At 43.6% G+C, this 21,506-nt stretch overlaps 1 protein-coding gene across 1 annotated transcript in view; it reads left to right on the top strand.

Moving 5' to 3' along the window:
* Nucleotides 1-767: 767 nt before the first annotated feature.
* mpped1 (metallophosphoesterase domain containing 1) overlaps nucleotides 768-21,506 on the top strand; it is a 92,324-nt gene continuing 71,585 nt past the window's right edge. The window contains exons 1-2 of the mRNA XM_008288222.1: nucleotides 768-949; nucleotides 5,649-5,830. Coding sequence (XP_008286444.1) covers nucleotides 768-949; nucleotides 5,649-5,830 — 364 coding nt within the window. The remainder of the gene's footprint in view (nucleotides 950-5,648; nucleotides 5,831-21,506) is intronic.

The raw sequence follows: 21,506 nt of genomic DNA, 5'->3' as shown, positions 1-21,506 counted from the left end.
CAAACAGCCGACATTTATTTATGTTACAGAAATGAGCATATCTCAACATCTTGTAATATTTTTTTCCATTTATTTTTTTTTACTATGGTCATACATGTATCGCTGCTGAACAAGTCTTTCTGCTTCTGCATCTCATCACCTTCTCAGACCTTCTGGCCAAGCTTCCTACACGTCTGTTGTAAAATATTGTAAAGTCAAGGTTCAGCTTGTAGCTTTTATGAAAGTTTCCACCTCAGTTCCACGGTGCGTACGGCCGCTCGCTATGACATGAGCGTCCTGAGGGCTGAGATGGTGACAGTCGTGATAACAACTAGTCAATGTTCACCTCATCTGGAAGCTCAAGACGCTGGTAGAAATTAAATAGTTATTTCACAGTTTAAACCTGTATCCTACTAAAACATCCACTAAATTTGGGTTCCATTCTACATTCAGGTGTTCTAATAATTGTTTAGCCTGTAAAACCATTCATGGCTCTTCAGCACTGTGCTGCTCTCGCTGCTCTCACGTACACCACATGTCAGCTCTGCTCCTTTGTGTTTCCCCAGGTGCAGAGAAGAAGAAGAAGAAGAAGAAGAAGTGGAGGGAGGTGATGTTCTCTCCTCAGGTCACTGTGACTCTAAGCTTAGTGAGGGTTTGAGCCTGTCAGGACGCTTCCCAGCAGCCTCTCCACAGGCCTGGACTCTCCAGCCACTCTGCTAAAGCAGCAGCAGCAACAAGCCGCTGACAAGCAGCTCTCCTCTACCCGCTCTGCTTCGGTCCCCGGTGCCATGGCCTTCACCCTGTCAGAGATCATGGCGGCGAGGAGGCAGCAACAGTCACAGGCTCAGTCTCACGGCCAGCGAGGCGGCAGGACGGCGGTGGAGGTGGACGAGTACAGCACCAACCCCACTCAGGCCTTCACCTTCTACAACATCAACCAGGGACGCTTCCAGCCGCCTCACGTCCACATGTGAGTAGATGCAATGTAGAATAGTCGCTAATTAAAGAAGCATGCTAATTCTGCTACCCGTTTTAGTTTATCTTACCTCCACTCCTTTGACTCACTGTCAAACATGACAATTTAAGACTGATGGGCGTATTCCCCTGGAGCCCAGAGAGGCTGTCAGTGTGAAAATGGCCCCAAAGAGTTACACTTCAGCACTAACATACAGGCATGTGTGGCGAGATGCAGCTTCTTTGTCATCTTTTTGGAAAAAGGTTTCCATGTAACTCTCAAGGAAATTTAAAGCAAACCTTTGAAATGTCACAAAACTTTTAAAAAACAAAATGCAAATTAGCCGCGGTTCTGTTGTTTAGTCCTTTAGAGAGAATAAAGCAGGCTGCTGAGGTATGGGAGGGAACACTGACGGTATAGTGTGACATTGGAAATATAATTCAAACTGAAGAAGAGAGACGTTGGAATGGAGTATTTGTATTGGCACCAAAAAAATATTTGGCACTGATAAAAGTTCTACTGAAAAATAAAACCCAGATAAGTTAATTATTTCCTCTTTTATTTTTGATTTGTATTTTGTTGTGCAATCTTGTTGGAAGTGTTTTTACCGTATATATTTTTTACACTGTCTGATGCGCATATACCTACACGTAAAGGCTAAACGTCTCATTTGCTGAACGCTTGTTTATTGATAGACTCTGAAATTCACCGACATTCCCTGAATGCCTCACATGCAGGCTAGGCTACATGCTAGCCAGGCAGCCAGGTGCCAGAGTTACACGGAAAAAAGGATGGAGCATTTTATTGTCAGATTTGCTGATTTTCTGTGTGCAGATTGCATCTTAAACATCAGCACCGTATTTGATTGTGTTACTTTTGATCACTGTTAACACTCATGAATGGAAGAAGTTAGAATTTATGGTCGTGATGCCACTGCATGGCTCATGTTATCTGTTACAGATATATGGAAATGTCTAGAAAACATTCATTATATGGTAGAGACTAGATTAGATGGTATATAAATTATATGTAAATCAGGCAGGCCTTGCTCCTCCCCTCCTACCTAAACAGTGAGACTATGTTCAATCCATAGACTGTATAAAGATGGACGTAGCTACGGTGACGTCACCCGTTGGTTTCTGCACTGAGAACATGAAGCCAGGGTTTTGCTACTTCCTGGTTGACATCTTGGATTTTTGGAGCCAGTGACGCAAAAATCGTGGGAGGGGGGCGGAGCCATAGGAGCAGTGATTGGTCAGATGGATTGAGAGGCGGGCCCTCTCTGCCCGCCCACATTTACCGCCTTCTGCTCGCTTCGTCTGTATGGTCGCTGCCGACTGTCAATCAAGCCAGCCACGCCCCTTGCCCCGCAAAATGTTGATGATTTTTTAAAAATTCAGTATTGATTTATTTTCAGATTGGCCACCTGATCTCTGGATTTGACCATGAAAACTAAAAAGAAAAAAATCCTGAGCTGTAGGAATGCAGTATTTCATGATCTGTGATCACTTCTTTTCCAGTTCCAGTCTATGGGAGCCAGGGCTTTGTGGAGCCAGCAGCTAGTGGACGTAGTGATATTGCAGGTTTTTGACACTTCCAGGTTGGCTTCATTTTTCAGGGCCGGTTTCTACGTCCATCTTTTATACAGTCTATGGTTGAAACTGAAACTACAATATCGAAATGTCAAAATAGAATTAAAGCATTTTTAATATCTAGGTTTTATTTTTCAGTGGATCTTTTATCAGTGCCAGTAGAACTTGCTCAAATCTAAATATTTAAATCGAATGTTTCCTATTTCACGTCAGGCTTTTATTTTTAACAACAGCTTTTATTTTCGACACCCAGCGTCCCGTCAGCCTTCTGGCCCAGACGTAGCGTTGTCATGCATGACTGTAATAAACAGAAAAACCTGAAACTGAAAAACCTCGACAACGAAGACAAAACAAACTAAATAAAAAACGACTGCTGTTGATTGTTTTCAGGTGAGAAAGTCGTAACTCTTCTTCCATGTTCAGCCGTGTTTCACGTTGTCCAGAGACAACGACAACAGAGGAAGTGGAAGAAGCCAGTCAGTTAAAGAACGTGTTCAGAAAGAGGGTTTTAATCTGTCTTAAGGCAAACATCTACAGAGTGAACTCCAAAAGGTTTCTACTAAATCTTTTTTTTTTATTTTGCCATTTCTGTTTACCTTTTCTAATACAGCAATTTAAAAACGTGCCTAAAATACATTATGGAAGCAAAGCTAATGAAAGGCAGGTTTTGACCAGACAGGCTCAGAAGTATTCAGTAAAATGTACCAAACGTTACATCCCCATTAAATCCTAGCGTTTAAACCCCCACATGCTCGTATTTATTTGACATAAACTAAACTACAGTGGCTTGCCTAACTAGCTTATTAAACAACTACATGTTGTCATCAGAGCCCACCATGAAGCAGTCCAGCAGCCATCCATGACTACCACCGTGAAGCTACGCCAGACAAACAAAACAATAAACAAGGTGTCAGGTCAACAAACAGGCTGAGCTCCATACCACCGAAACACCACATGATGTTTGAGGGCTGCTTCATCTGAGCATTCAACACCGTAAACAGCAGCGGTCATGGACGTGCTCGCTGCTCAGCCTCGTCTTTTACAATGTGCAGAGTGGGTCGACCCTATAAAGCAGTGGTTCTCAACCTGGGGGTCGGGACCCCCATGAGGGTCCCAAGATAATATCAGGGGGTCACCAGATCATTGTAAAATAAATAAATAAATAAATAAAAAAGGCTACATTATTCAGATAAATACGTATTAGGGCTGTCAAAATTAAAAGTGAACACTTCTTCCACTCCTTCTTTGAATTTGTTAATATTCTGATTTGATGATGTCATATTATTATTCTTTTTTAATGCTCTTTTCAAAATCATTTTCTTTTGTTGTTATATTCTTTTTCCCTTTCATTTTGTTTGAAATAAATTCAATTCATTCATTCATTCAAATGAAAGTTGCTGTAAAGAGATTAATCTGTGGAGTTAATACATTCATTTTTAACATCAGTGCATCAACAACAAAGTTGTGACCCATGATAGATTAAAAATCCAAACTGGGGAATCATGAACACAAACTTCTGTTATCTTGGGGGTCGTGACTCAAAAAGTTTGAGAAGCGCTGCTATAAAGTAAAACAACGGACCTGTTCCCACCACTTCATTAAACACATGGTGGCAAGATAGAAATCTAATGTGTGGATTTAGAGCTGACTTTTCAGCCGCCAACTTGTTTTCCTGTTGACATCATGTTGTGTATAATTTAAGCTCACATTTCTGTAGTTGTTCATTTCAAACTAAATTCAAGTGGAGGTAACTTCATGGAGTAGTCATGGTAACTTCAAAGCCCTCCTCCAGCTTGACATGCCTGGACAGTTGTGTTCATATGGTGAAGACTGGTGATGAAGAACAGCTTTGATTGAAGAGGAGAAGCTTATTCTCCATTCAGCTTGTCGGCCTCATAACTTAAAACAGTTGATGTAAACTACTGTGTTCTTTGCTGTTGTTATGCTTTAGAGTTTTCTGAACTTCATATTTCATTATCAGCATTTTAAAGCAAACGGCAGAAACGCGATGATCAGGTTTCACATTTCACAGAAGCTGTTCGCTCTGTTCAAACAGTCGCAAGTCATCCCCTCAAACGACAAACTTCCTGACTCTGTCCCTGGACTGTGTCTCATAGTTGAAGCCTTTCAGTGATCCACTCCTCATGTTCTGGAACACAACACAGAACAACAACAACAACAAAAAAAAAAAGCAAAGTAGTAAAACAGAGCTAAACGTACATTCATCATGTGAGACATTAAAACGCATGTCGGTTCTCCTCCTTCAGAACCAGCCTTCATTCTCCTCGTCCACATTCATGGTCAGTTCATTACAGCAGCTGATGTCTTGTTGGCTTCGACTTGAACAATGTCATCAAACATTAAAGTTCCAACTTGAGTCAAACTGCACTTTCTATAGCCGTGGAACCTGTGTGTTAAACCCTGATGCTGAGGCAGAGCGTTCCTCTGTGGGGCTTCACAAAGCGTCGCTTTACGCTGCCGTACATTTCTGTATAGTCAATAGAGGAAGTGAAACATTTTCCATGAACCCTCCTCTGTATTTTATTACTTTGTGACTCACTGTGTGCCGGTTGTCTTATATGCATGTATATCTGCTTCCCCACTTCCACTCGTCTCTCTCCCTCTCTTGTGGTGGAGGAGGAGGAGGAGGAGGAGGAGGCAGGGCTGGGTGTTATCCTACCTGGAGGAAAGCTCACTAAAGTGGGCCACGGTTATTCACCAGCTCCCCTCTTCCCCCTGGAGACCCCGTGGATCTGCACATTCGCTGGAAGTCCCACAGGACTCGGCTCTTTTTCTATATCTGTTCTTTATTCTTTTTCCATCTCTGCACATTTCTCTTTCTGTCTCTCCCAGTGCTGTGCTTTTATTGTGGCCTCTCGCTCCCACTTCATGCTATGTCTCCAGTTTCCTCCTCAGCCTCAGTCTGTGGGGATGATTTTCTGCTGGATACTAATTCAAACTTCTTTCATTGTCAGGCTCTTGCCACAGAGACTTTGCATATTGTGCTGCGTCTCCTTCCTTCTCCTGTATTGTTGAAGTGAAGCACCAACAGCTGCAGTGACCCCTTTTCCCTTCCTCTCTCCCTCAACCTTCTTGTCTTTTGTTCTTTTTTCTCGTCTCAGGGTGGACCCGATGCCTCATGACACTCCCAAGCCGCCCGGCTACACGCGCTTCGTTTGCATCTCGGACACTCACTCCCGCACCGACGCCATCCAGATGCCGTACGGGGACGTGTTCATCCACGCTGGAGACTTCACCGAGCTGGGACTGCCCTCTGAGGTCAAGAAGTTCAACGACTGGCTAGGTCAGCATCTCTGAAAGTTGTGGCTCTGTGCCAGAGCGGGCCTGTTTTCTGTCCCCCTTGTCTTAATAAGGCCGTCAGTAAGGTCAGTGTCGGGCTAAATTTACTCACACAGGATGCTGGAAGTTTTTAAGGAAACTTTGAGAAGTGAAGTGTTCTTCTCAGGCAGACAGTCGGCTCACATTCGTGCTGTTTCTGTGAGTTGTGGAGCACTAAATTAAAAACCTCGCTCAGTGTTCTGCTGACCATTCTCCAAGCACGTCATACATTTTATATTCCATTCCTTGCTTCTTGAATAGATCGGCGTCTTCTGTTTTCCTTGTTGGTAAGTTCAGGGACGCTCTGAGAGCATCAGAGATTTGAGTCGACTTCTGAACAGCTTCTTCCTTTTTTTCTTTTTTTAAATATACGAAGCAACAAGATTTCACTGTATGCTTATTGTTTGCCTCCTGTGTTCAATTTTCTGGCCTCAGAGCTCACGAATGCAGCGTTTTGTGGCTGCGGATTCTCAAATTATTTAGGAATTCCTTGAACACATCACAAAGAAGAGATTTTCAAATGGTCTTATCATAACTGCAGCACAGCGACGGAACTTTGAGAAAAGAATAAAGTTGACTTAATGTTCAACGTGATGGACGTGAAATCTCTGTGAGCGTACCGAGAAAAGTCAGACTCATAACTTATGCTGTACTTTGGGAAGCAGATTACTTTATGCAGAAGAGACTTTTTAAAAAATGCTAGCTCTGCAGTCCTGCTCCTGAACGTGTGATGCAGCGTGAGTTAGGTTGTGCTCTGCTCATCTCCGACAGCACAGGCTACATATTTGTGTAGTTTGAACATGGAAAGCACCCTGTGATCTCCAAACAGCAGGAAGAAACCACTGAAACAATCCAGGCAGGAAAGTTCCTTCCTCAGATTTAGAGGGCAGCTTTCAGCAACAGCCATTTAATGTACCTAAAGCCCCTTTTTCTCTGTATAGCCAGTTTCCTCTGTTAAAGCCAGTTCGTGGTTACCTCATCCATAAGGCCTGAGGGTCTGCATGACCTAAATCTTGTCATCAGTTTGTCTGACATCTGCGTGCTGCCCAAAATGTCTCACCGTACCCTACAACTGCACCAACCATGAAAGTGCTATAAAAAGGCTCCAGAAGGCTTTTGTACGCTGTAGTTCAGGCACAGTGCAGCCTGGATCATGATTATTCTTTCCTTCTTCTTGTTTTTTCTTTTTAGTTTCACATTGTTTGATTACTGATGCTCTTTCATGTACACATTGCGATTCAAGCCGTCCTCTTCCACAGAATGGGACAGGTGACTGTCATAAGTTAGCCTTGTCCAGTGAATCAAGGTGCAGGTAAAGGCAATGACAGCGTCAGATATGTAGGCCTACTGCCTCAGTCACTTTGCACATGAGAATTCTTGCTACAGGCATTTTGCACTTAGTTCACATTCTGTGGTGCATCAGAAGATTTGCCGTAGTGACTCTAAAGGACCTGTCCTACATCGTAGTATGTAGTGCTGCACACAGCCCTTTGTAGAACTTGGCAGTCCATTCCTCCCACATGAGATTCAGTTCAGTTCAATTCAATCCATCCATCATCTTTAATCCTCACTAGGGTCATGGGGGGCTGGAGTCTATCCCAGCTGACTCAGGGTGAAGGCAGGTTCACCTGGACAGGTAACCAGTCTATCACAGGGCTACACTTAGAGACAGACAACCAAGCACACTCACATTCACACCTACGGACAATTTAGAATCACCAATTAACCTCAGCATGTTTCTGGACTGTGGGAGGAAGCTGGAGAACCCGGAGAGAACCCACGCTGCACGGGGAGAACATGGAGACTCCACGCAGAAAGATCCCGGGTGTCCTCACCGGGACGCGAACCGGCGACCTTCTAGCTGTGAGGCAACAGTGCTAACCACTGACACACCCTGCAGCCTCAATTCAATTCAATTCAATTTCATTTATATTGCACAATATACAAGACGTCATCTCACAGCGCTTTCAGGTGAAGACCTTCGGATATCTCACCTACTAGGGATGTAAATTTAAAAGCGTTTTCCTAAATGATAATCAGCTGTGGTACCAATCAGTCATTGATTAACCGTTGAAATAAATGAAATCGAGTTGACCTTTTCCCATATACAAATAAAGACATTTTTCACCACACACGCTTCCTACTTACCACCACATCAGCTCACCTGTACTGGAACCTTCAGAGACACGCAAAACAACCATCAGGTTTTTTTGAACCACATCATCTGATGGTAAATAAATACTTCACTAAAATGGCTCTTCAACAATTGGAACATAAATAACACAGTTTGGCAAGTGTTTCATGTGCCCGAAATATTCTGCAGCTACGACAGTTTCTGCTCAGACTAAGCTTCAGCTCGGCGCTGAGCAGAAGCCTCTAACTGCTACAGAAGTCTCTGTCATGGTGGCCCACTGCTAATGAAACCCTCACGATGCTGTTGGCAACTCAAGCATCTCAAACCACCGAACTCATCCTCAAGAGTCAGAAGTCACACAACACAACGCACATAATGATTTCAGAACGAGGGATTTAACAATTTGAATTTAAACATTATCATTGAAATGGTTCTGGTTTCTGACAATTAAATAACAAATAATCACTGACAAACCGTTCACAGGACGTACTGCATGATGATCTGAGCATGGCTGTGAAAGCCTTTCAGTTCCAGTGTGATTTGATCTGGTACTTCCATGTTGGAGGACATTGTTTATGGCATTTCTGACAGAGTCCTGTGTCATGACCATATGAGGCTGGCTACAAAGCTAAAACGTACATAGTTAACATACATTCCAATACACACAGAGCAGCTTTAACCTGTACTTCCTCTACCTTGTTCAGCTGTTAATTCAGGTGTTCTTTCCTTTTATAGACATAGTTTTTGTGTAGCCTCATTCTTTGAAGCTTCTTTCTTTCCTCTAATGATGTCTTTCAGGCGTGACTCTGTTATCACGAGATGGTAAATACAAAGATAACAGATTCTCAGCCATGTAGATGTTTTTATACTCACTACTAATTAGGCACAATTTATAAGGGTTGATAAGTTGTAACTACTGTTTGTTAATCTTTCAAAATCATTAATACTTTACAGATATTTAAAAAACAACTTTAATCTTACCAAACTCCTCTGTTAACCAATGAAGTAGTTCAACAAAGATCTGTTAATATGGTCCTTTCTAATGAACATAAAGTCTGTTAATGATAAGAAGTAAATGGTTACATTAAAGCAGCATTTATTTTTTAGGACCATTTGTGTGCAGGAAAAATGAATGATGTGATCGCAACAAAATATTGATTTGCTCATCCAGCAGCTCGTCAGCCCAGAGGTTCTTATTAATTGGCTTGTAACTTGTCTGTAAATGATTTATTAACCATTAATAAGACTACGAGTCACAACTGATGGTCCCTTTAAAGGAGTGAGCTGCTATTAGAAGGTACCTCTGCATAGATGACCTGCTCGGCCGTTCAGCACTAAGAAGAAATGTATGCAGTATGTTTTTGAGCAAATGTCTTTTGTTAAAAAAGAAGACGAGCTTTACCGAATCCAGTCTTGTGTTCTTTGACCAGACTCCACTGGAAGCATCTTATCTTTGCACTGAGTTAGGAGCAAGTGTGAGTCTTATCATCGCTACATGATATCTGTTAGAAACCGGAATGAAGTGACCTCGTACGAAGCCGGGAAACAGAAAAAAAAAAAAACTGTTGAATCTGTGAGTGTGCGACAGTCTGAGCCGCTCTGCTATCATCACCTTCATCATCATTGTCGCCGGCGTCATCAACACCGGCACAAACCTCCCCGGGAACGGCAGCAGCCTGCTTAGCGGGTGCACGGGCCTTTGTGTGCTCGTCTCTTTCTCTGAGGGAGGGAAGCGGCGAGGAGAGAGGAGGAGGAGGGGAGGAGATAAGGGGAGAACTTGTTGTCCTTCCCCTCCTTCCTCACTCACGCGCAGGAGAGCTGCAGGGAGCGCGAGCTGCAAATCCGCTAGCCTGCACTCCAGCGGCGAGAGAGGCAACGGGAGAGACGGGAAAGAAAAGATAAACCGAGCCAAACGTGCCTGCTGCCGCCTCTGAAGTCGGTCTCTCCTCTCTCCATCCCGTCCTCCTCTCCCTTTCCCCATTATTTCCTCCTCCCCTGCAACTCTGCCATCTTTCCCCTTCCTCTCCTCCGCTCGTATAAATATTTATAATGCGACTACTCCTATTCTTTCTCTCCCTTTCATTCCCCCGTGCTCTGCGTCTCTGTCGCACACGCCGACTCATTCTGTAGATGAATGTAACTCCCGCCGTTTAGTGTGTGCAGAACAGATTTGCTGGGAGATCAGGTTTAGCGCATTCATTTCGCAGGAGTCTCTGTGCAAACTGAGCCTCGGTCAGGTATCACCATCTGCTCCCAAACTTTCTGCTCTTTCATCTTTTCCTCTCTTTTCTTTCTTGACTTTCCTCTTTTTCTCTTTATGTTGTTTTTCTGCTGCAGCTCCTTGTTGCCTCTCCTCCCCACACCGTCCATCTCCATCACTTCTTTATTTCACTGCTGATTTCTCCTTTTTCCTCTTCTACAAACTCCACACTGCTCTTTCCTGTTCCTCTCCTCTCTTTTCTGCTCCCTCTCACTCGGTGGCTGCTCTCTTCGATTCTTTTCTCAGCTCTTATTTTTAGCAGGAAGTCAGCCGGCTCTTGGGGACCGCTGGCAGCCGCTCAAGGCTTTGTCAGGGATGGCAAACGTTGCAGGAGAGGGAGGAGGAGGAGGGGGTAAGAGAGGGGAGAGGCGAGGAAAAGAGGGGATGAGTGAGGAGGTAGGAGATAAAATTCATGCGGGGAGAGTAGTTGGAAAGTGAGGGGATGACAGGGAACGAGAAGGTGGAGGTATAAAAAGACCAGAGTGGAGAAGAAACTGTCCGTGCCTCTCCCCAGAGGAAGGCTGCCTTACCTGGGTAAACTCAGCTCACAGCCCTGGAGGCTGATGCCACACTTCTGCCCCATGTTGTCATGGCGATGCAGGCAGGTCCAGCTGTCAGTCACTGTTTGAGGACTCTGTGTGTGTGTGTGTGTGTTTTAACTTTTGCTGCATTTTGGTTCCCTTGACATTCAGATATAATTTTCCCAACATGTTTTTTTCTTTATTTTAAGCTAAGTTAGCAGCATGAGGAGGATCGGCCATAAAACTGCTTCCAGTAATAATGACAGAAGAACCCAGCAGCAGGTTGGGATTCAGAACCTGCTGCCATAAAGTATGAAAACTTGAAAAAGTTGCATGAAAGCTTAAGAAATTTGATTAAGGTCAGTTCAGATCTCGCTTCAAGGTCTTTACAGATTTCACTGAAATACAAATTTGCTACAATAATTTTGTTTTTGTGAGTTTAATGGTTTTAAAAGACTGAACCGTTTACTTTTTGCAAACAAAGCTATAGTATTAAAAACATCTGAAGGCAGTTTTTATATCATTTAATTTAGTTTCTTATCAGAATGAAAGTTAAACATATAGCGTATGTATTAATCCTGGACGGCTACTGCAATAAACAACAGCAGAGCACACTCACAACTGTTCTTCAAAGTTGTATCAGCTCTCGATACTTCCATTACTTCTAAGTTGAACAGTATTTGCTCTCATGGAAGAGCTGTTTGGATTTTCATTAATAAAATACACCACAGAAGGAACGCAATGCAGCAAAAGCCATGACTGAGATCCATGTCTTTTTTCCTGTACTTTCAATATCCAACTTTATTTTGGATGACAGACACAATCCTCTGTCAACGGAGGATACCAGAGTTTTCTGGACAGATGTTCTGCTGTTTTTTTCTGCTCTTTGCTGGAGGGGTTGTGCTGTTCGGCCTGTCTCTTTAAAACACCCACAGGTGTTCTGTTTGACTCAAGTACTCGGGCAGGTCATAGTTTTCACACTTTGCCTCTTTAGACTCTGTGAAGTTTCTGCAGACTGGGAGTCATCCTGTCAGCCATGTTGTTGGTATCTCCATAGCAGCCATCTATAAACGACGTCTTCCCAACACTTTATGCATTCATGTTTGTCCATATCATCGCCGTGCTTTACTGTCAGGACTGTGAATGCACTGTGGTGGTTCTGGCCTTTTCCATGCAAAACGTGTTGAACCCCAAATCAGAGCTAAAGGTCTTGGTCTCATCTGGCCAACAAATGAGCTCCAGATATTGAGTTTAGTCGTGTTTAGTAAAGTTTTGTGCCAAACAACATGCAAAGGTTTGTTTCTTGGATGCCCTCCACTAGGGTTATGCACTGTCCTTCACACCGTCTGAGGTGTCACAGAAACGACATTTTTTTCTACAGATAACTCCTGAACCAAGGCTGAAGCACTTGTCTGGTTTTTCTGAGCTATAATGCACAAGTGGCGAGCTCTCTGTAGCATCATTTGAACACTTAGATTCTGATTAGTGATCCTGTGGTTCGTGCTGTATCTCCTGGTGACTGTGTTTCAAATGGTTTTTGTTGGTCACTGGTCTTTCTGTATCCTTTTCCATCTTTCCCATTACATTTTACAGTTGTCCTGGAACTTCTTTTCACTGCAGAGCCATTGTGCAAACATGCAGGTGGACAAAACCCCACCGGTCCAACTGAGAAAGTTCAGCTCATTTTATGTTCATACAGTTAGGCTAACGAGAAAAGACTAAGAAAGACGTTAGTGTGCATATAAACTCCAAACACATGTAGTTACTCTTGTACCAAATGTCTCAGTAAACCTCCTGTTTGCTTTGTTTGGTCAGAGGTACATTATTATTATTTTTGTATTATGTACTGTATAAGGCAGACTTTTCAAATTCATGTGATCTTTAACGGTCTAACTATGGATTGATGCAGCACTGACTACAAAGACTCATTGGTTACTGCTGATTAAAGGTAGATGCTCATTGTTGACATTCACAATGTGCACTCTGCAGAGCCATGACAGATAAACAGCATGACTGTATGTAAGCAGAGCTGAAAAGTTGCCGTTTGGGCTGGAGTGAGTCTGGGATCGTCAGGAGGTGGAGGTTGATTGTGCCGGACAGGTGAGAGGAGAGAGAGAGAAAACCAAGAGGAGGGATGGAGGGGGAAATAAAAAACACAGGGGGGTTAGTGAGGGCGAGAGTCAGACCTCCAGCTCGTGAGCAGCAGCACTTGAGTCCAATTGTCTCCAATCATGGCCTCTTTGATCAGGCTTTCAGCGCTCACCCGCGCCTCCGAACACGCACATTGCAACAAACATCCAGGCAGATTTCGTAAGCCGAGGCAACACTTCCCTGAGTGTTTGCATGTTTGTTTGTGTGCGCTGCCCTCGCTGCACAGTTGAGTGGCGTCTTTTTTCATGCCGTGTGATAGCGTGAGCTGGCGGAGCAGAGCGGGAATATACTGCAGTGAATGCTGTGTTTAAATATGGATCTCATTGTGCTTTGGAGTCGACTCCGGGTCAAGAGAGGAGCAGCTTTAATTCTTAAAGGCTTTGTTCTCTCCCTCTTCCCTTCTGTTTGCCTCTTCGTCTTCCCGACTTCAGTTCAGTGGCTGCTTTAGTGGCGTCACACACAGACCATAGATTTACTATAAATCAATCAGCTCTATACATGCTTTTATTAGTTTTTATTTACATATGAAATATTTAAATGGACCCCCACATGCTGTTCATGTTCTATGTCTCTCCTGTCAAGACTCCCTCATAGCAGGCATCTATACCAAATTTTTGATGAATAAACTTTTAAAATATTTTCATTTTTGTGCATTTTCGGTCAGTTTATGTCATCAAACGTCAGGCTAAAATACTGACATTTAGGGTATTTTTTTTTTTACTGCTGTCAGAATTTGACCTGAAATCGTATGTAGGGGTTAAGAAGGTTCTTCTTTTTTACTAACTTCACTTGTGAGACAAATTTAAGTCAGAAACATAAACCAGTCCTTATTGATTTCCCAAAGGCAGATGATTTTTAACCATTTTATGTATGTTCAAGTCTGAAGCAACCTGCAACTACATTACCTGCTGTCTAATCAATTAACTTAATCAACTAATATTACTAATTACTATGACTAAATTGATTTAAAAAAGAAGAAATTGTTACCATAGTTTCCACAGCATTTTTTTTTTTTTAAGAAATTGCTTGGGGTCACTAGATGGGTGTGGAGTCCTCTTATTTTTTTTCTGTCACAGGATGCAGGTAATGTTGTTTCCTGTAGTTTGATCTCATGGTGATGTTGCCTGTTGCCATGAATACAACACAGACACACTGATGAAGAAGTCAGTTATATTGGCTTCATGTCAAAGTAAAGCAGCATCCTGGTTACATGGTCTGTGCTGAGCAACATCTCTGACACTGTGGTGTTTTGGCGACAACTGCTTAACATATGACGGTGTGCCCAAGGCTGGATGTAGTCCGAGAACATAGAGGGAAGCACCTTCAGCAGAGGGATGTGGACCAGACCAAGGAGCAGCGACAGTCAACTACCTGAGATCACCCTGTCCAACGTTCATCATTACAGAATTGGAATGAGCAGCTGTCTGCGCTCAAAAGTTCGACTCACACTCCCAGTGCACCAGTCTTTTCTGTTTCACAGAGACATGACTCTCTGAGGAAGCAGATTTTCATCTGGATGGTTTTAACATCACACGCTTGGACAGAGATGGAAGACAAACATGGGAGTCAGCTGGGGGCAGGCTCAGTATGGCTGTCGGCAAAAGTGGGCAACAAGTTTTACAGTGAAAAAGGCTGCTGTGGGCACGTTGTGATGAGTTCTAACGGAGCTGTTCATCAGACCGGTGACCAACAAAGTGACATCATCAGACATTTACTCAACCTGGAACAATATGTAGCATCCTCCACCAGAATACAGAACACACTGGACTTGTGTTGTTCTAACATTCTAAATACAATTATCTTAAAACCCAACCCTCCTCTTGATCATTCATTGATCATAAGATCATCTGGTGTCGTCAAAGTGTGAGTCCCAATTAAAAAGAGGTATACTCAGAACCAAATGTCTACTCAAGTGTGGAATAAAACAGCCATTGGATCACTAACCAGCTGTGTTAAACTGAATGACTGGGATCTTTTTTAATGACTGAATGAATTTAGATTTACTGACTGATTTAGTGTGGTGTCATACTGTGAGGATGCTGCCGCTCCAAGCTAACAGTGACTCATTGCAAACAACAGCTCATGCATCATGAACATCTACCTGGTTGAAAAGAAACATAGATTGTTTCAAGGAGATAAGTTCAGGGTTCGACAATTCAGTTGAGTGCAGAAGGAAAGCCCAGTGAACCAAGATCCAGTATAATGACAAGCTGGAGCAGAAACAAATACCTGGAAGTGCAAAGGAGGCATGGTGGGCGTGATGCATCGTGAAGGGTGGAACTCCTAAATATGCAGTAATGACTGCTGGGACCCTTCCTCAGGGTGGCTGTGGCTCAAGTGGTAGGTTGTCCTCAGATCACAAGGTTGGCGGTTTGATCCCTCGCCCCTCCTTGGGCAAGACACTGAAGCCAAAGTTGCTCCCAATGGCAGGAAGGCAGGCACCTTGCCTGGCAGCTCTGTTGCCGTTGGCCTGTGAATGTGCATCTACTCTCAGATGTGCGTCACTTTGGATAAAAATGTCTGCAAAGTGAAATTGTAATTCTACAGAACAACTCAGTAGCTTTTTCATCTGGTTTAGCAGCTGCCACACAGCAACTAACTGGATCCTCCCCAGCCCATCTCACCAAGCTCCCGCCATAGACGAACAGTCGGCAAAATCCACCCTGATCATAGTCAATGGAAGCAAAGCCGCTAGCCCCGACAGGCTTAGAGGAAAGATGCTCCAAGACTGCTCCACTCAGCTCAGCGGGGTGTTCCAAGTTAGTGAAAGGAATCCACCATAATCCAAATTCTCGAAAAGCCATATGTTAGGGAGCTGAAGGACTACCAGTTGCCCTGGCATCAGTGTTGTGTAAATGCATGGAAAGAGTAGTTTGTGACCACCTCTCCAGCACAGACGCAAAGAGACCGGATAGGACGCATCCAGTCTCTTTGCTACTGTACTATACAACACTTACAAGGAAAAACAAGAGGTAAAGGTTGCAATTCCAGCTGGACATCTGGACTCATTCATTGACGTCTCTAATGCTTCCAATACTGTTAGCACAAAAACCTTACTGCCTCGTGGAGCTCCAGGTCAACGCTACACTTGTTTTATTGATTAAGTCTTTTCTACAGGATACACCACAACAGGTGTCTGCAAATGGTTCAAAATCCAGTAAGTTGGTTTAAAACATAGTGCTTCCCCTCAGTTGTGTAGGATCTCTAATTCTCGTCTCTGTTCAAACCACCAACATTTCCTGCAGCCGTAACAAAAGGCTACTTTTAAAATATGCATAATACGCATCATGCCCCTTGTGGCCCACCTGACTGGAACAAATACTCCATCTGAGGTGGACAGTTCAGGAAGGCTTCCTCAAGCTCAACATCACAAAGACCAAGGAGTTGCACTGTGGAAGCATCAGCATCCACAACAAGAGACCAGCTGAGAGAACAAGTGCAAAAGTCTCCATGACATTTATCCTTTATCTTTCTTTTTGGTCTCCTCCAACAACACCATCGAGCTAATCCGCTGCCTAATGCTCTACTGTGTTCATTAGCTAGTCGCTATTTGTCTCTATTTTGTGCTGAACTAATGGTGCAGAGTAGCTTTATCAGGCTGTCCTGATGAAAACACCTGCCTGCTGCTGCTGCTGTTGGGAAATGTTTCTGTTAGAGCAGATTTCAGGGCACAGGAACAAGACAAGAAGCTTAAAGCGACTCAGAGTCTGGTAGGACGAGATGGGTGATAACTCTGTGTTGTGTCATTACTACAAGGGTCACCTCTCATATTAACTGTCGTTCTGATAAAGTCAATATTATTAGTGCAGCTTTTAAATATACATGTCTGTGGACCTTCTTTAGGACAAAGGAGCCTGTTAAAACCAATCTAAGCCCAGGTTTCATGGTGGTGTTGGAGCTCACGCTTTGTCTCAGGGTCCCCCAATAAAAAGCAGCCACAGGCCTCTCTCTCTCTCTCTGACTTTAGGTTTTGAGGTTCACAGCCTTTAGCATCTCTGCTACAACTCTTTATTTAGCGCCTGCTCTGCTCTGTTCCCCTTTACTGCTGAATAATAGATAAGTGACGACCATGATGTGATTGCCTGTGTAGGCACTTTAAATGCAACTCTGTGTATTTTCTTTGCCCCGGAGAGGCAGCGTGTCTCCTGCTCTGTACCTGCCTCTAAATCCCTGTATGTGTGTGTTTCTGCCCCTCCACCTCCATCTTTTGTCAGGTGTTGCACCCCTCCACCCCCTCACCTCCCCTCCTGGACCTCCCCCTCACCCCCTCAGCTTCCCTCTCCCAGCTCGCTCCCCTTAGCTCGGTAACAGTGAGGCCATTAAACTTTCATAACCGCTGTCTTTTTCTGGTCCGCTCATCTTCTTTCCTCGTCTGCTCCCTCCCTCGCTTCCTTCTACCTTCCCTCTTCCCTTCATCCACTTTTCCTACTTTTTCAGTCTCGTCTTTTCTCACTTCTCCTTCCTTCCCCGAGCCTCATTTTGTCTTCATTCTTATTCTCTCCCGTTTTTCCATTTTCCTTCCTTCCTCGTTTTTTTTTTCTTTCGCCCCTTCGCTTGTGTTTACCCAGCAGTGAGTGCTGCTGGAGGAGAGCATAACGAGGAGGTTTGACACTCCTTTATGGTTTTTAACATTGGGAAACTCAACAGAATTTCAAGTGACTGTAAATTTAGGCAAACCGTTTCCCATCTGTCCCTCACTGCTTTTGTATCTTCTATTTGCACACTTGAAAGACGGCGTTACTTGCGTGAGGGAAAAGGATGCAACGGGATGTGAAGACGGTCTCAGAAACGTCTCCACTTTTTCTTTCAAACAAGTTTTCTTTTTTTTCCCTTTAAGTTCAAAAAACAGTTGGAAGACAGTGAAGCCTCTGTGGATGTTGTGCTTATGAAATGATGGAAGTCTTTCACATAATTTTCCCTTTCTCTCTCTCTCTCTCTTCTGTCGCAGTTTGTTTTCTGGGTCAGCGTCAGTGTGTGTAATTCGTTATATGCAAACTGTTGCTAAATCTAGCATTAGCCTTCTCTTTCATGTAGGAACAGACAGCAAACACGCTGAGGCCAAGCTATTGGAGAGCTAAACAAAGAGCAGAGTTGAGTCAGATGTAAATCAGTTTGTGTACAGCTGTAGGCATCACACTCCAGACATTTCGCCACCAGCACTGCAACAGTCTGCAGTCTCACCGACTATACATAGAATCAAATCTGAGAAATGTGAGCGCAGCATCGGTGCAGCGAAATGAGGGGATTTTAAAATTCCACGATGGTCTGTACAATCTGTTTCCAGATGTTAGAATACATGCTCGTTCTCTTTCATGTACTTTTGATTTAGGATTATTTTAAATGTGGATATCGGCCCTTAAAGGGAATTTAATGGTTCACTTCCTTAAAGTTTGCAAAAGACAAAAAGAGAAATGATCAAAATCAGTCTGTAGCCCAAACACCGTCTCCTACATGTCTCATGATGTACAGTTAGGGTTTTTTCTCTAGAACCTTCCTGCCTTTCAAACTCCACATCTTCAGTGTGATGTCATCTTTCTCTTTTAAATTTGTGCCATCCTGGAAAAATGGCGTCATATTTATATGTTTTGCCTCAGACTCAACATACAGCAGCTTCTCTAAAGCCAGAGGAAGCAGTTGTTTTTACTGACTGAGCAGAAAATGTGTAAAGCGATGTACAGTTTGGTGGCAGCGCAAATGTTGACTGGAATGGCCTCCCAGTCAGACCTTGTAGTCTTTCTTTCTCCGTTGTGATGTTGGATCCACCAGCTTCAGCTGTGCCATTCGCTCTCAGATCACCAAAACAAAGACAAATAGTCGATACTGGATTTGGCTAAAGTTCAGTATGTAAAAAATAAAAAACCTGAAAAATGGAGGTTTGTTATGTCAGCCTATTTGGAGAATTGCTGATGGGGATGTGAGAGAGAGTAGATTGCTACTTGGCGAGGACTTTAGGAGGGAGATAACAATGACACTTGTTGGCCACTTTGAGTTTAACCAATCGGCATTGCCTTCTCCAGGTTTATCCAATGAATGTAAAGACAGCAGTTTTTTAAGGGCCACTCAGGAGTACGTACCCTGGACCAGGTATCTCTTTCTCCCCTAAACAGCCCAGACAGAGGAAAGTTCTGGGTATTGCAGTCAGAACTCCACAGTGACTTAGGCCGCCCTAAAAAGACCTACAAGATCCTACAAGTCACTTCTCCACGTAGTCCCATTCTGCTTTACACTAGATGTTGTTACCTCCACAAACAGTGTGATAGAAAATGTTCAAATATAACACATGTCCAATAAGCCTGTGAAGGAGTCTGGACAGAAAACCCTTCACTAACAAAGTAACTGGATGAAATGACTTTGGTGGTCCTCTGACTTTTCATCCAGTGCCGTCATCAGGCCAACGGTTTAAGTCCAGCGCTTTGGTTTATGGCAAAACACTAAAACTAACGACAGTCCATCAACCTCAGCTCTACTTTGTGTTTAGTGCCGACTAACACATGATACTTGCTAACACTGTAAACTAAGAGATTGAATACGGTAGACAGTATACCTGCTCAGCATTTTTATTGTATAACAGTGGTGTTAGCTTTTAGCTCAAAGCACATCTGTGCCTAAATATAGTATATCCTCATAGATCCACAAGCATTACACCAGACTCATCAGTGAGATTCAGATAGGATTTACATTTTGGGATGTGGGAAACAAAATATCCTCCATGGCTCCTGGTAATTAACTCATAATTCAAGGCTGGATTTTAAATTTAGTGAAACTATCTGTGATAGATGTGAACATTCAGCAGGGCAAACCAAAAGAGAAAGCAAATAAATGTCCTTAAATCTACTTAGAAATGACAGAATCACCAGATTTTTGAGTTTAACTCTGGGCAGGTCCAAGGTGACACCAACATTTGCCCTCACAGCCCTTTTCTCAGTCCTGTCAGCCTTTTCGTTGTGCTTGTAACTCGCAACACTGACTCAGAGTCCCAAAACAACATCAGATAGTGGTTACTGAACATAACTTCAGGTCTATGAGCACGTACTCAATAGAACAATGAAGGTTCATCATGTCAGCCGCTATGAAGAATGTCATGCTGTAGATGAAGATGTTGGTGAGGAGAAGGCTGCTACTCAACCAGTTAGCATGTTCGAACCAGCCAGTCTCAAGATCCACAGAGCAGGTTTTCAGGGTCTCTGCCCCAAAAATGCTCCTGAAAGTGGCTCTGCAGAGGAAGTTCTCGCAGTTGAAAAAACACAAAGATTCTGCAGTGAAAACATCCTGTTATAGTCTGTACATCAACGAGCAGAACAGAAGCTGCTAACGGCTAATTTGGTGTACCTTTAATGGCACCAAATGTAAGCCAGTGTTGGCTAATAACATAGAACAGCAGCACCTGTCGATGATCTGGCAGCAGCCTGTTGTTGGTCTTGCACGTCGTAGCTCGTATGACTGCTCATGTCCATTGTTGTATCAACCCTACCTTGGTGTTAACATTATCCATTAGATCTGTAAAACCATTTTTGACTTCTCGCTGATAACATGCAAGAGAAAAAAAGAACATCTTCCTTCAGCAAAAAACAAAAGTTTCAAAGAGTGAAATGATTTGGTCCTGAATGTCTGGTACCCCATAGCACACTGGTGTGGACCTACATTCAGAACACACTCAGCTTCTAACTGTTTTACTGCGTATTAGTGAAAAGGCTTTGACATGGGTGTGATCTACAGAACAGCGTAGTGCACCATTGTCGTACTTCACCACTGGCTAAGTGTGGCGTCAGTAGAAAGTTAAAAACAGACATGGGACAGATGGCCGCTCGCCAGTGGTTTAATTCATCAACATTCATCAGAAGCCCACATCGCTGGTTCTGAAAGTTGCAGCTTAATCTTCAGCCACATTATCCTGGAGGCGACGTCGTCACACTGAACATGGAAGTGGAGCAGACAGGATGAAAGAGACAGAGATGGAGTGTGGGAGAGAGAAAGAGAAGAGACAGACCACCTACGAGGCCGCTTGATGATGTGCTGTATCTGTTCTTTGTCACTGCTTCTGTCTGTGTGTGTGTGTGTGTGTGTGTGTGTGTGTGTGTGTGTGTGTCTTTACACACGTGCGTGTGTGTAATGCATTATGTTCAGTGAGGACATTGTGAAGTGTTAGGAGGTGCTGCTGTACTCAGATAAAATGTGTGTTTTGGATGCGTGGCTCAGTAGGTGGTGTTTGTGTACGCCTCATGCGTCTCATAATTGCTGGCTGTCTTTGTTTTGTGTCTGCTTGTATGCTTGTGTGTATGTTTGTGTGTGTGCGTGTGTGTGTGTGTGATGAGACGCAGCAGTGTGTGGGTGGTGAATTAAATGAAACGAGTGAGTATTAAGTTTAAGCTGAGGTGGGAAGGCACAAGTCTTTCTGCTTTTCTTCCTCCGTCATCCATTCCTACCTTGTTGCATGTCTATCCCTTACTCACCTCTCCTCTTCTTCTCTTCTCCTCTCTTTTATGTGACATATTACTTTCTTCCCTCACATCCAGTGTTCCCTCTCTGTGTCTGCCTCGCACACACACACACACACACACACACACACACACACACA

Source organism: Stegastes partitus, unplaced genomic scaffold (genome assembly GCF_000690725.1).
Source record: "Stegastes partitus isolate 25-593 unplaced genomic scaffold, Stegastes_partitus-1.0.2 Scaffold12, whole genome shotgun sequence".
Taxonomy (NCBI): Eukaryota; Metazoa; Chordata; class Actinopteri; family Pomacentridae; genus Stegastes; species Stegastes partitus.
Note: the sequence above shows the minus strand (reverse complement) of the source record. Positions and strands in the feature narration are given on the sequence as shown.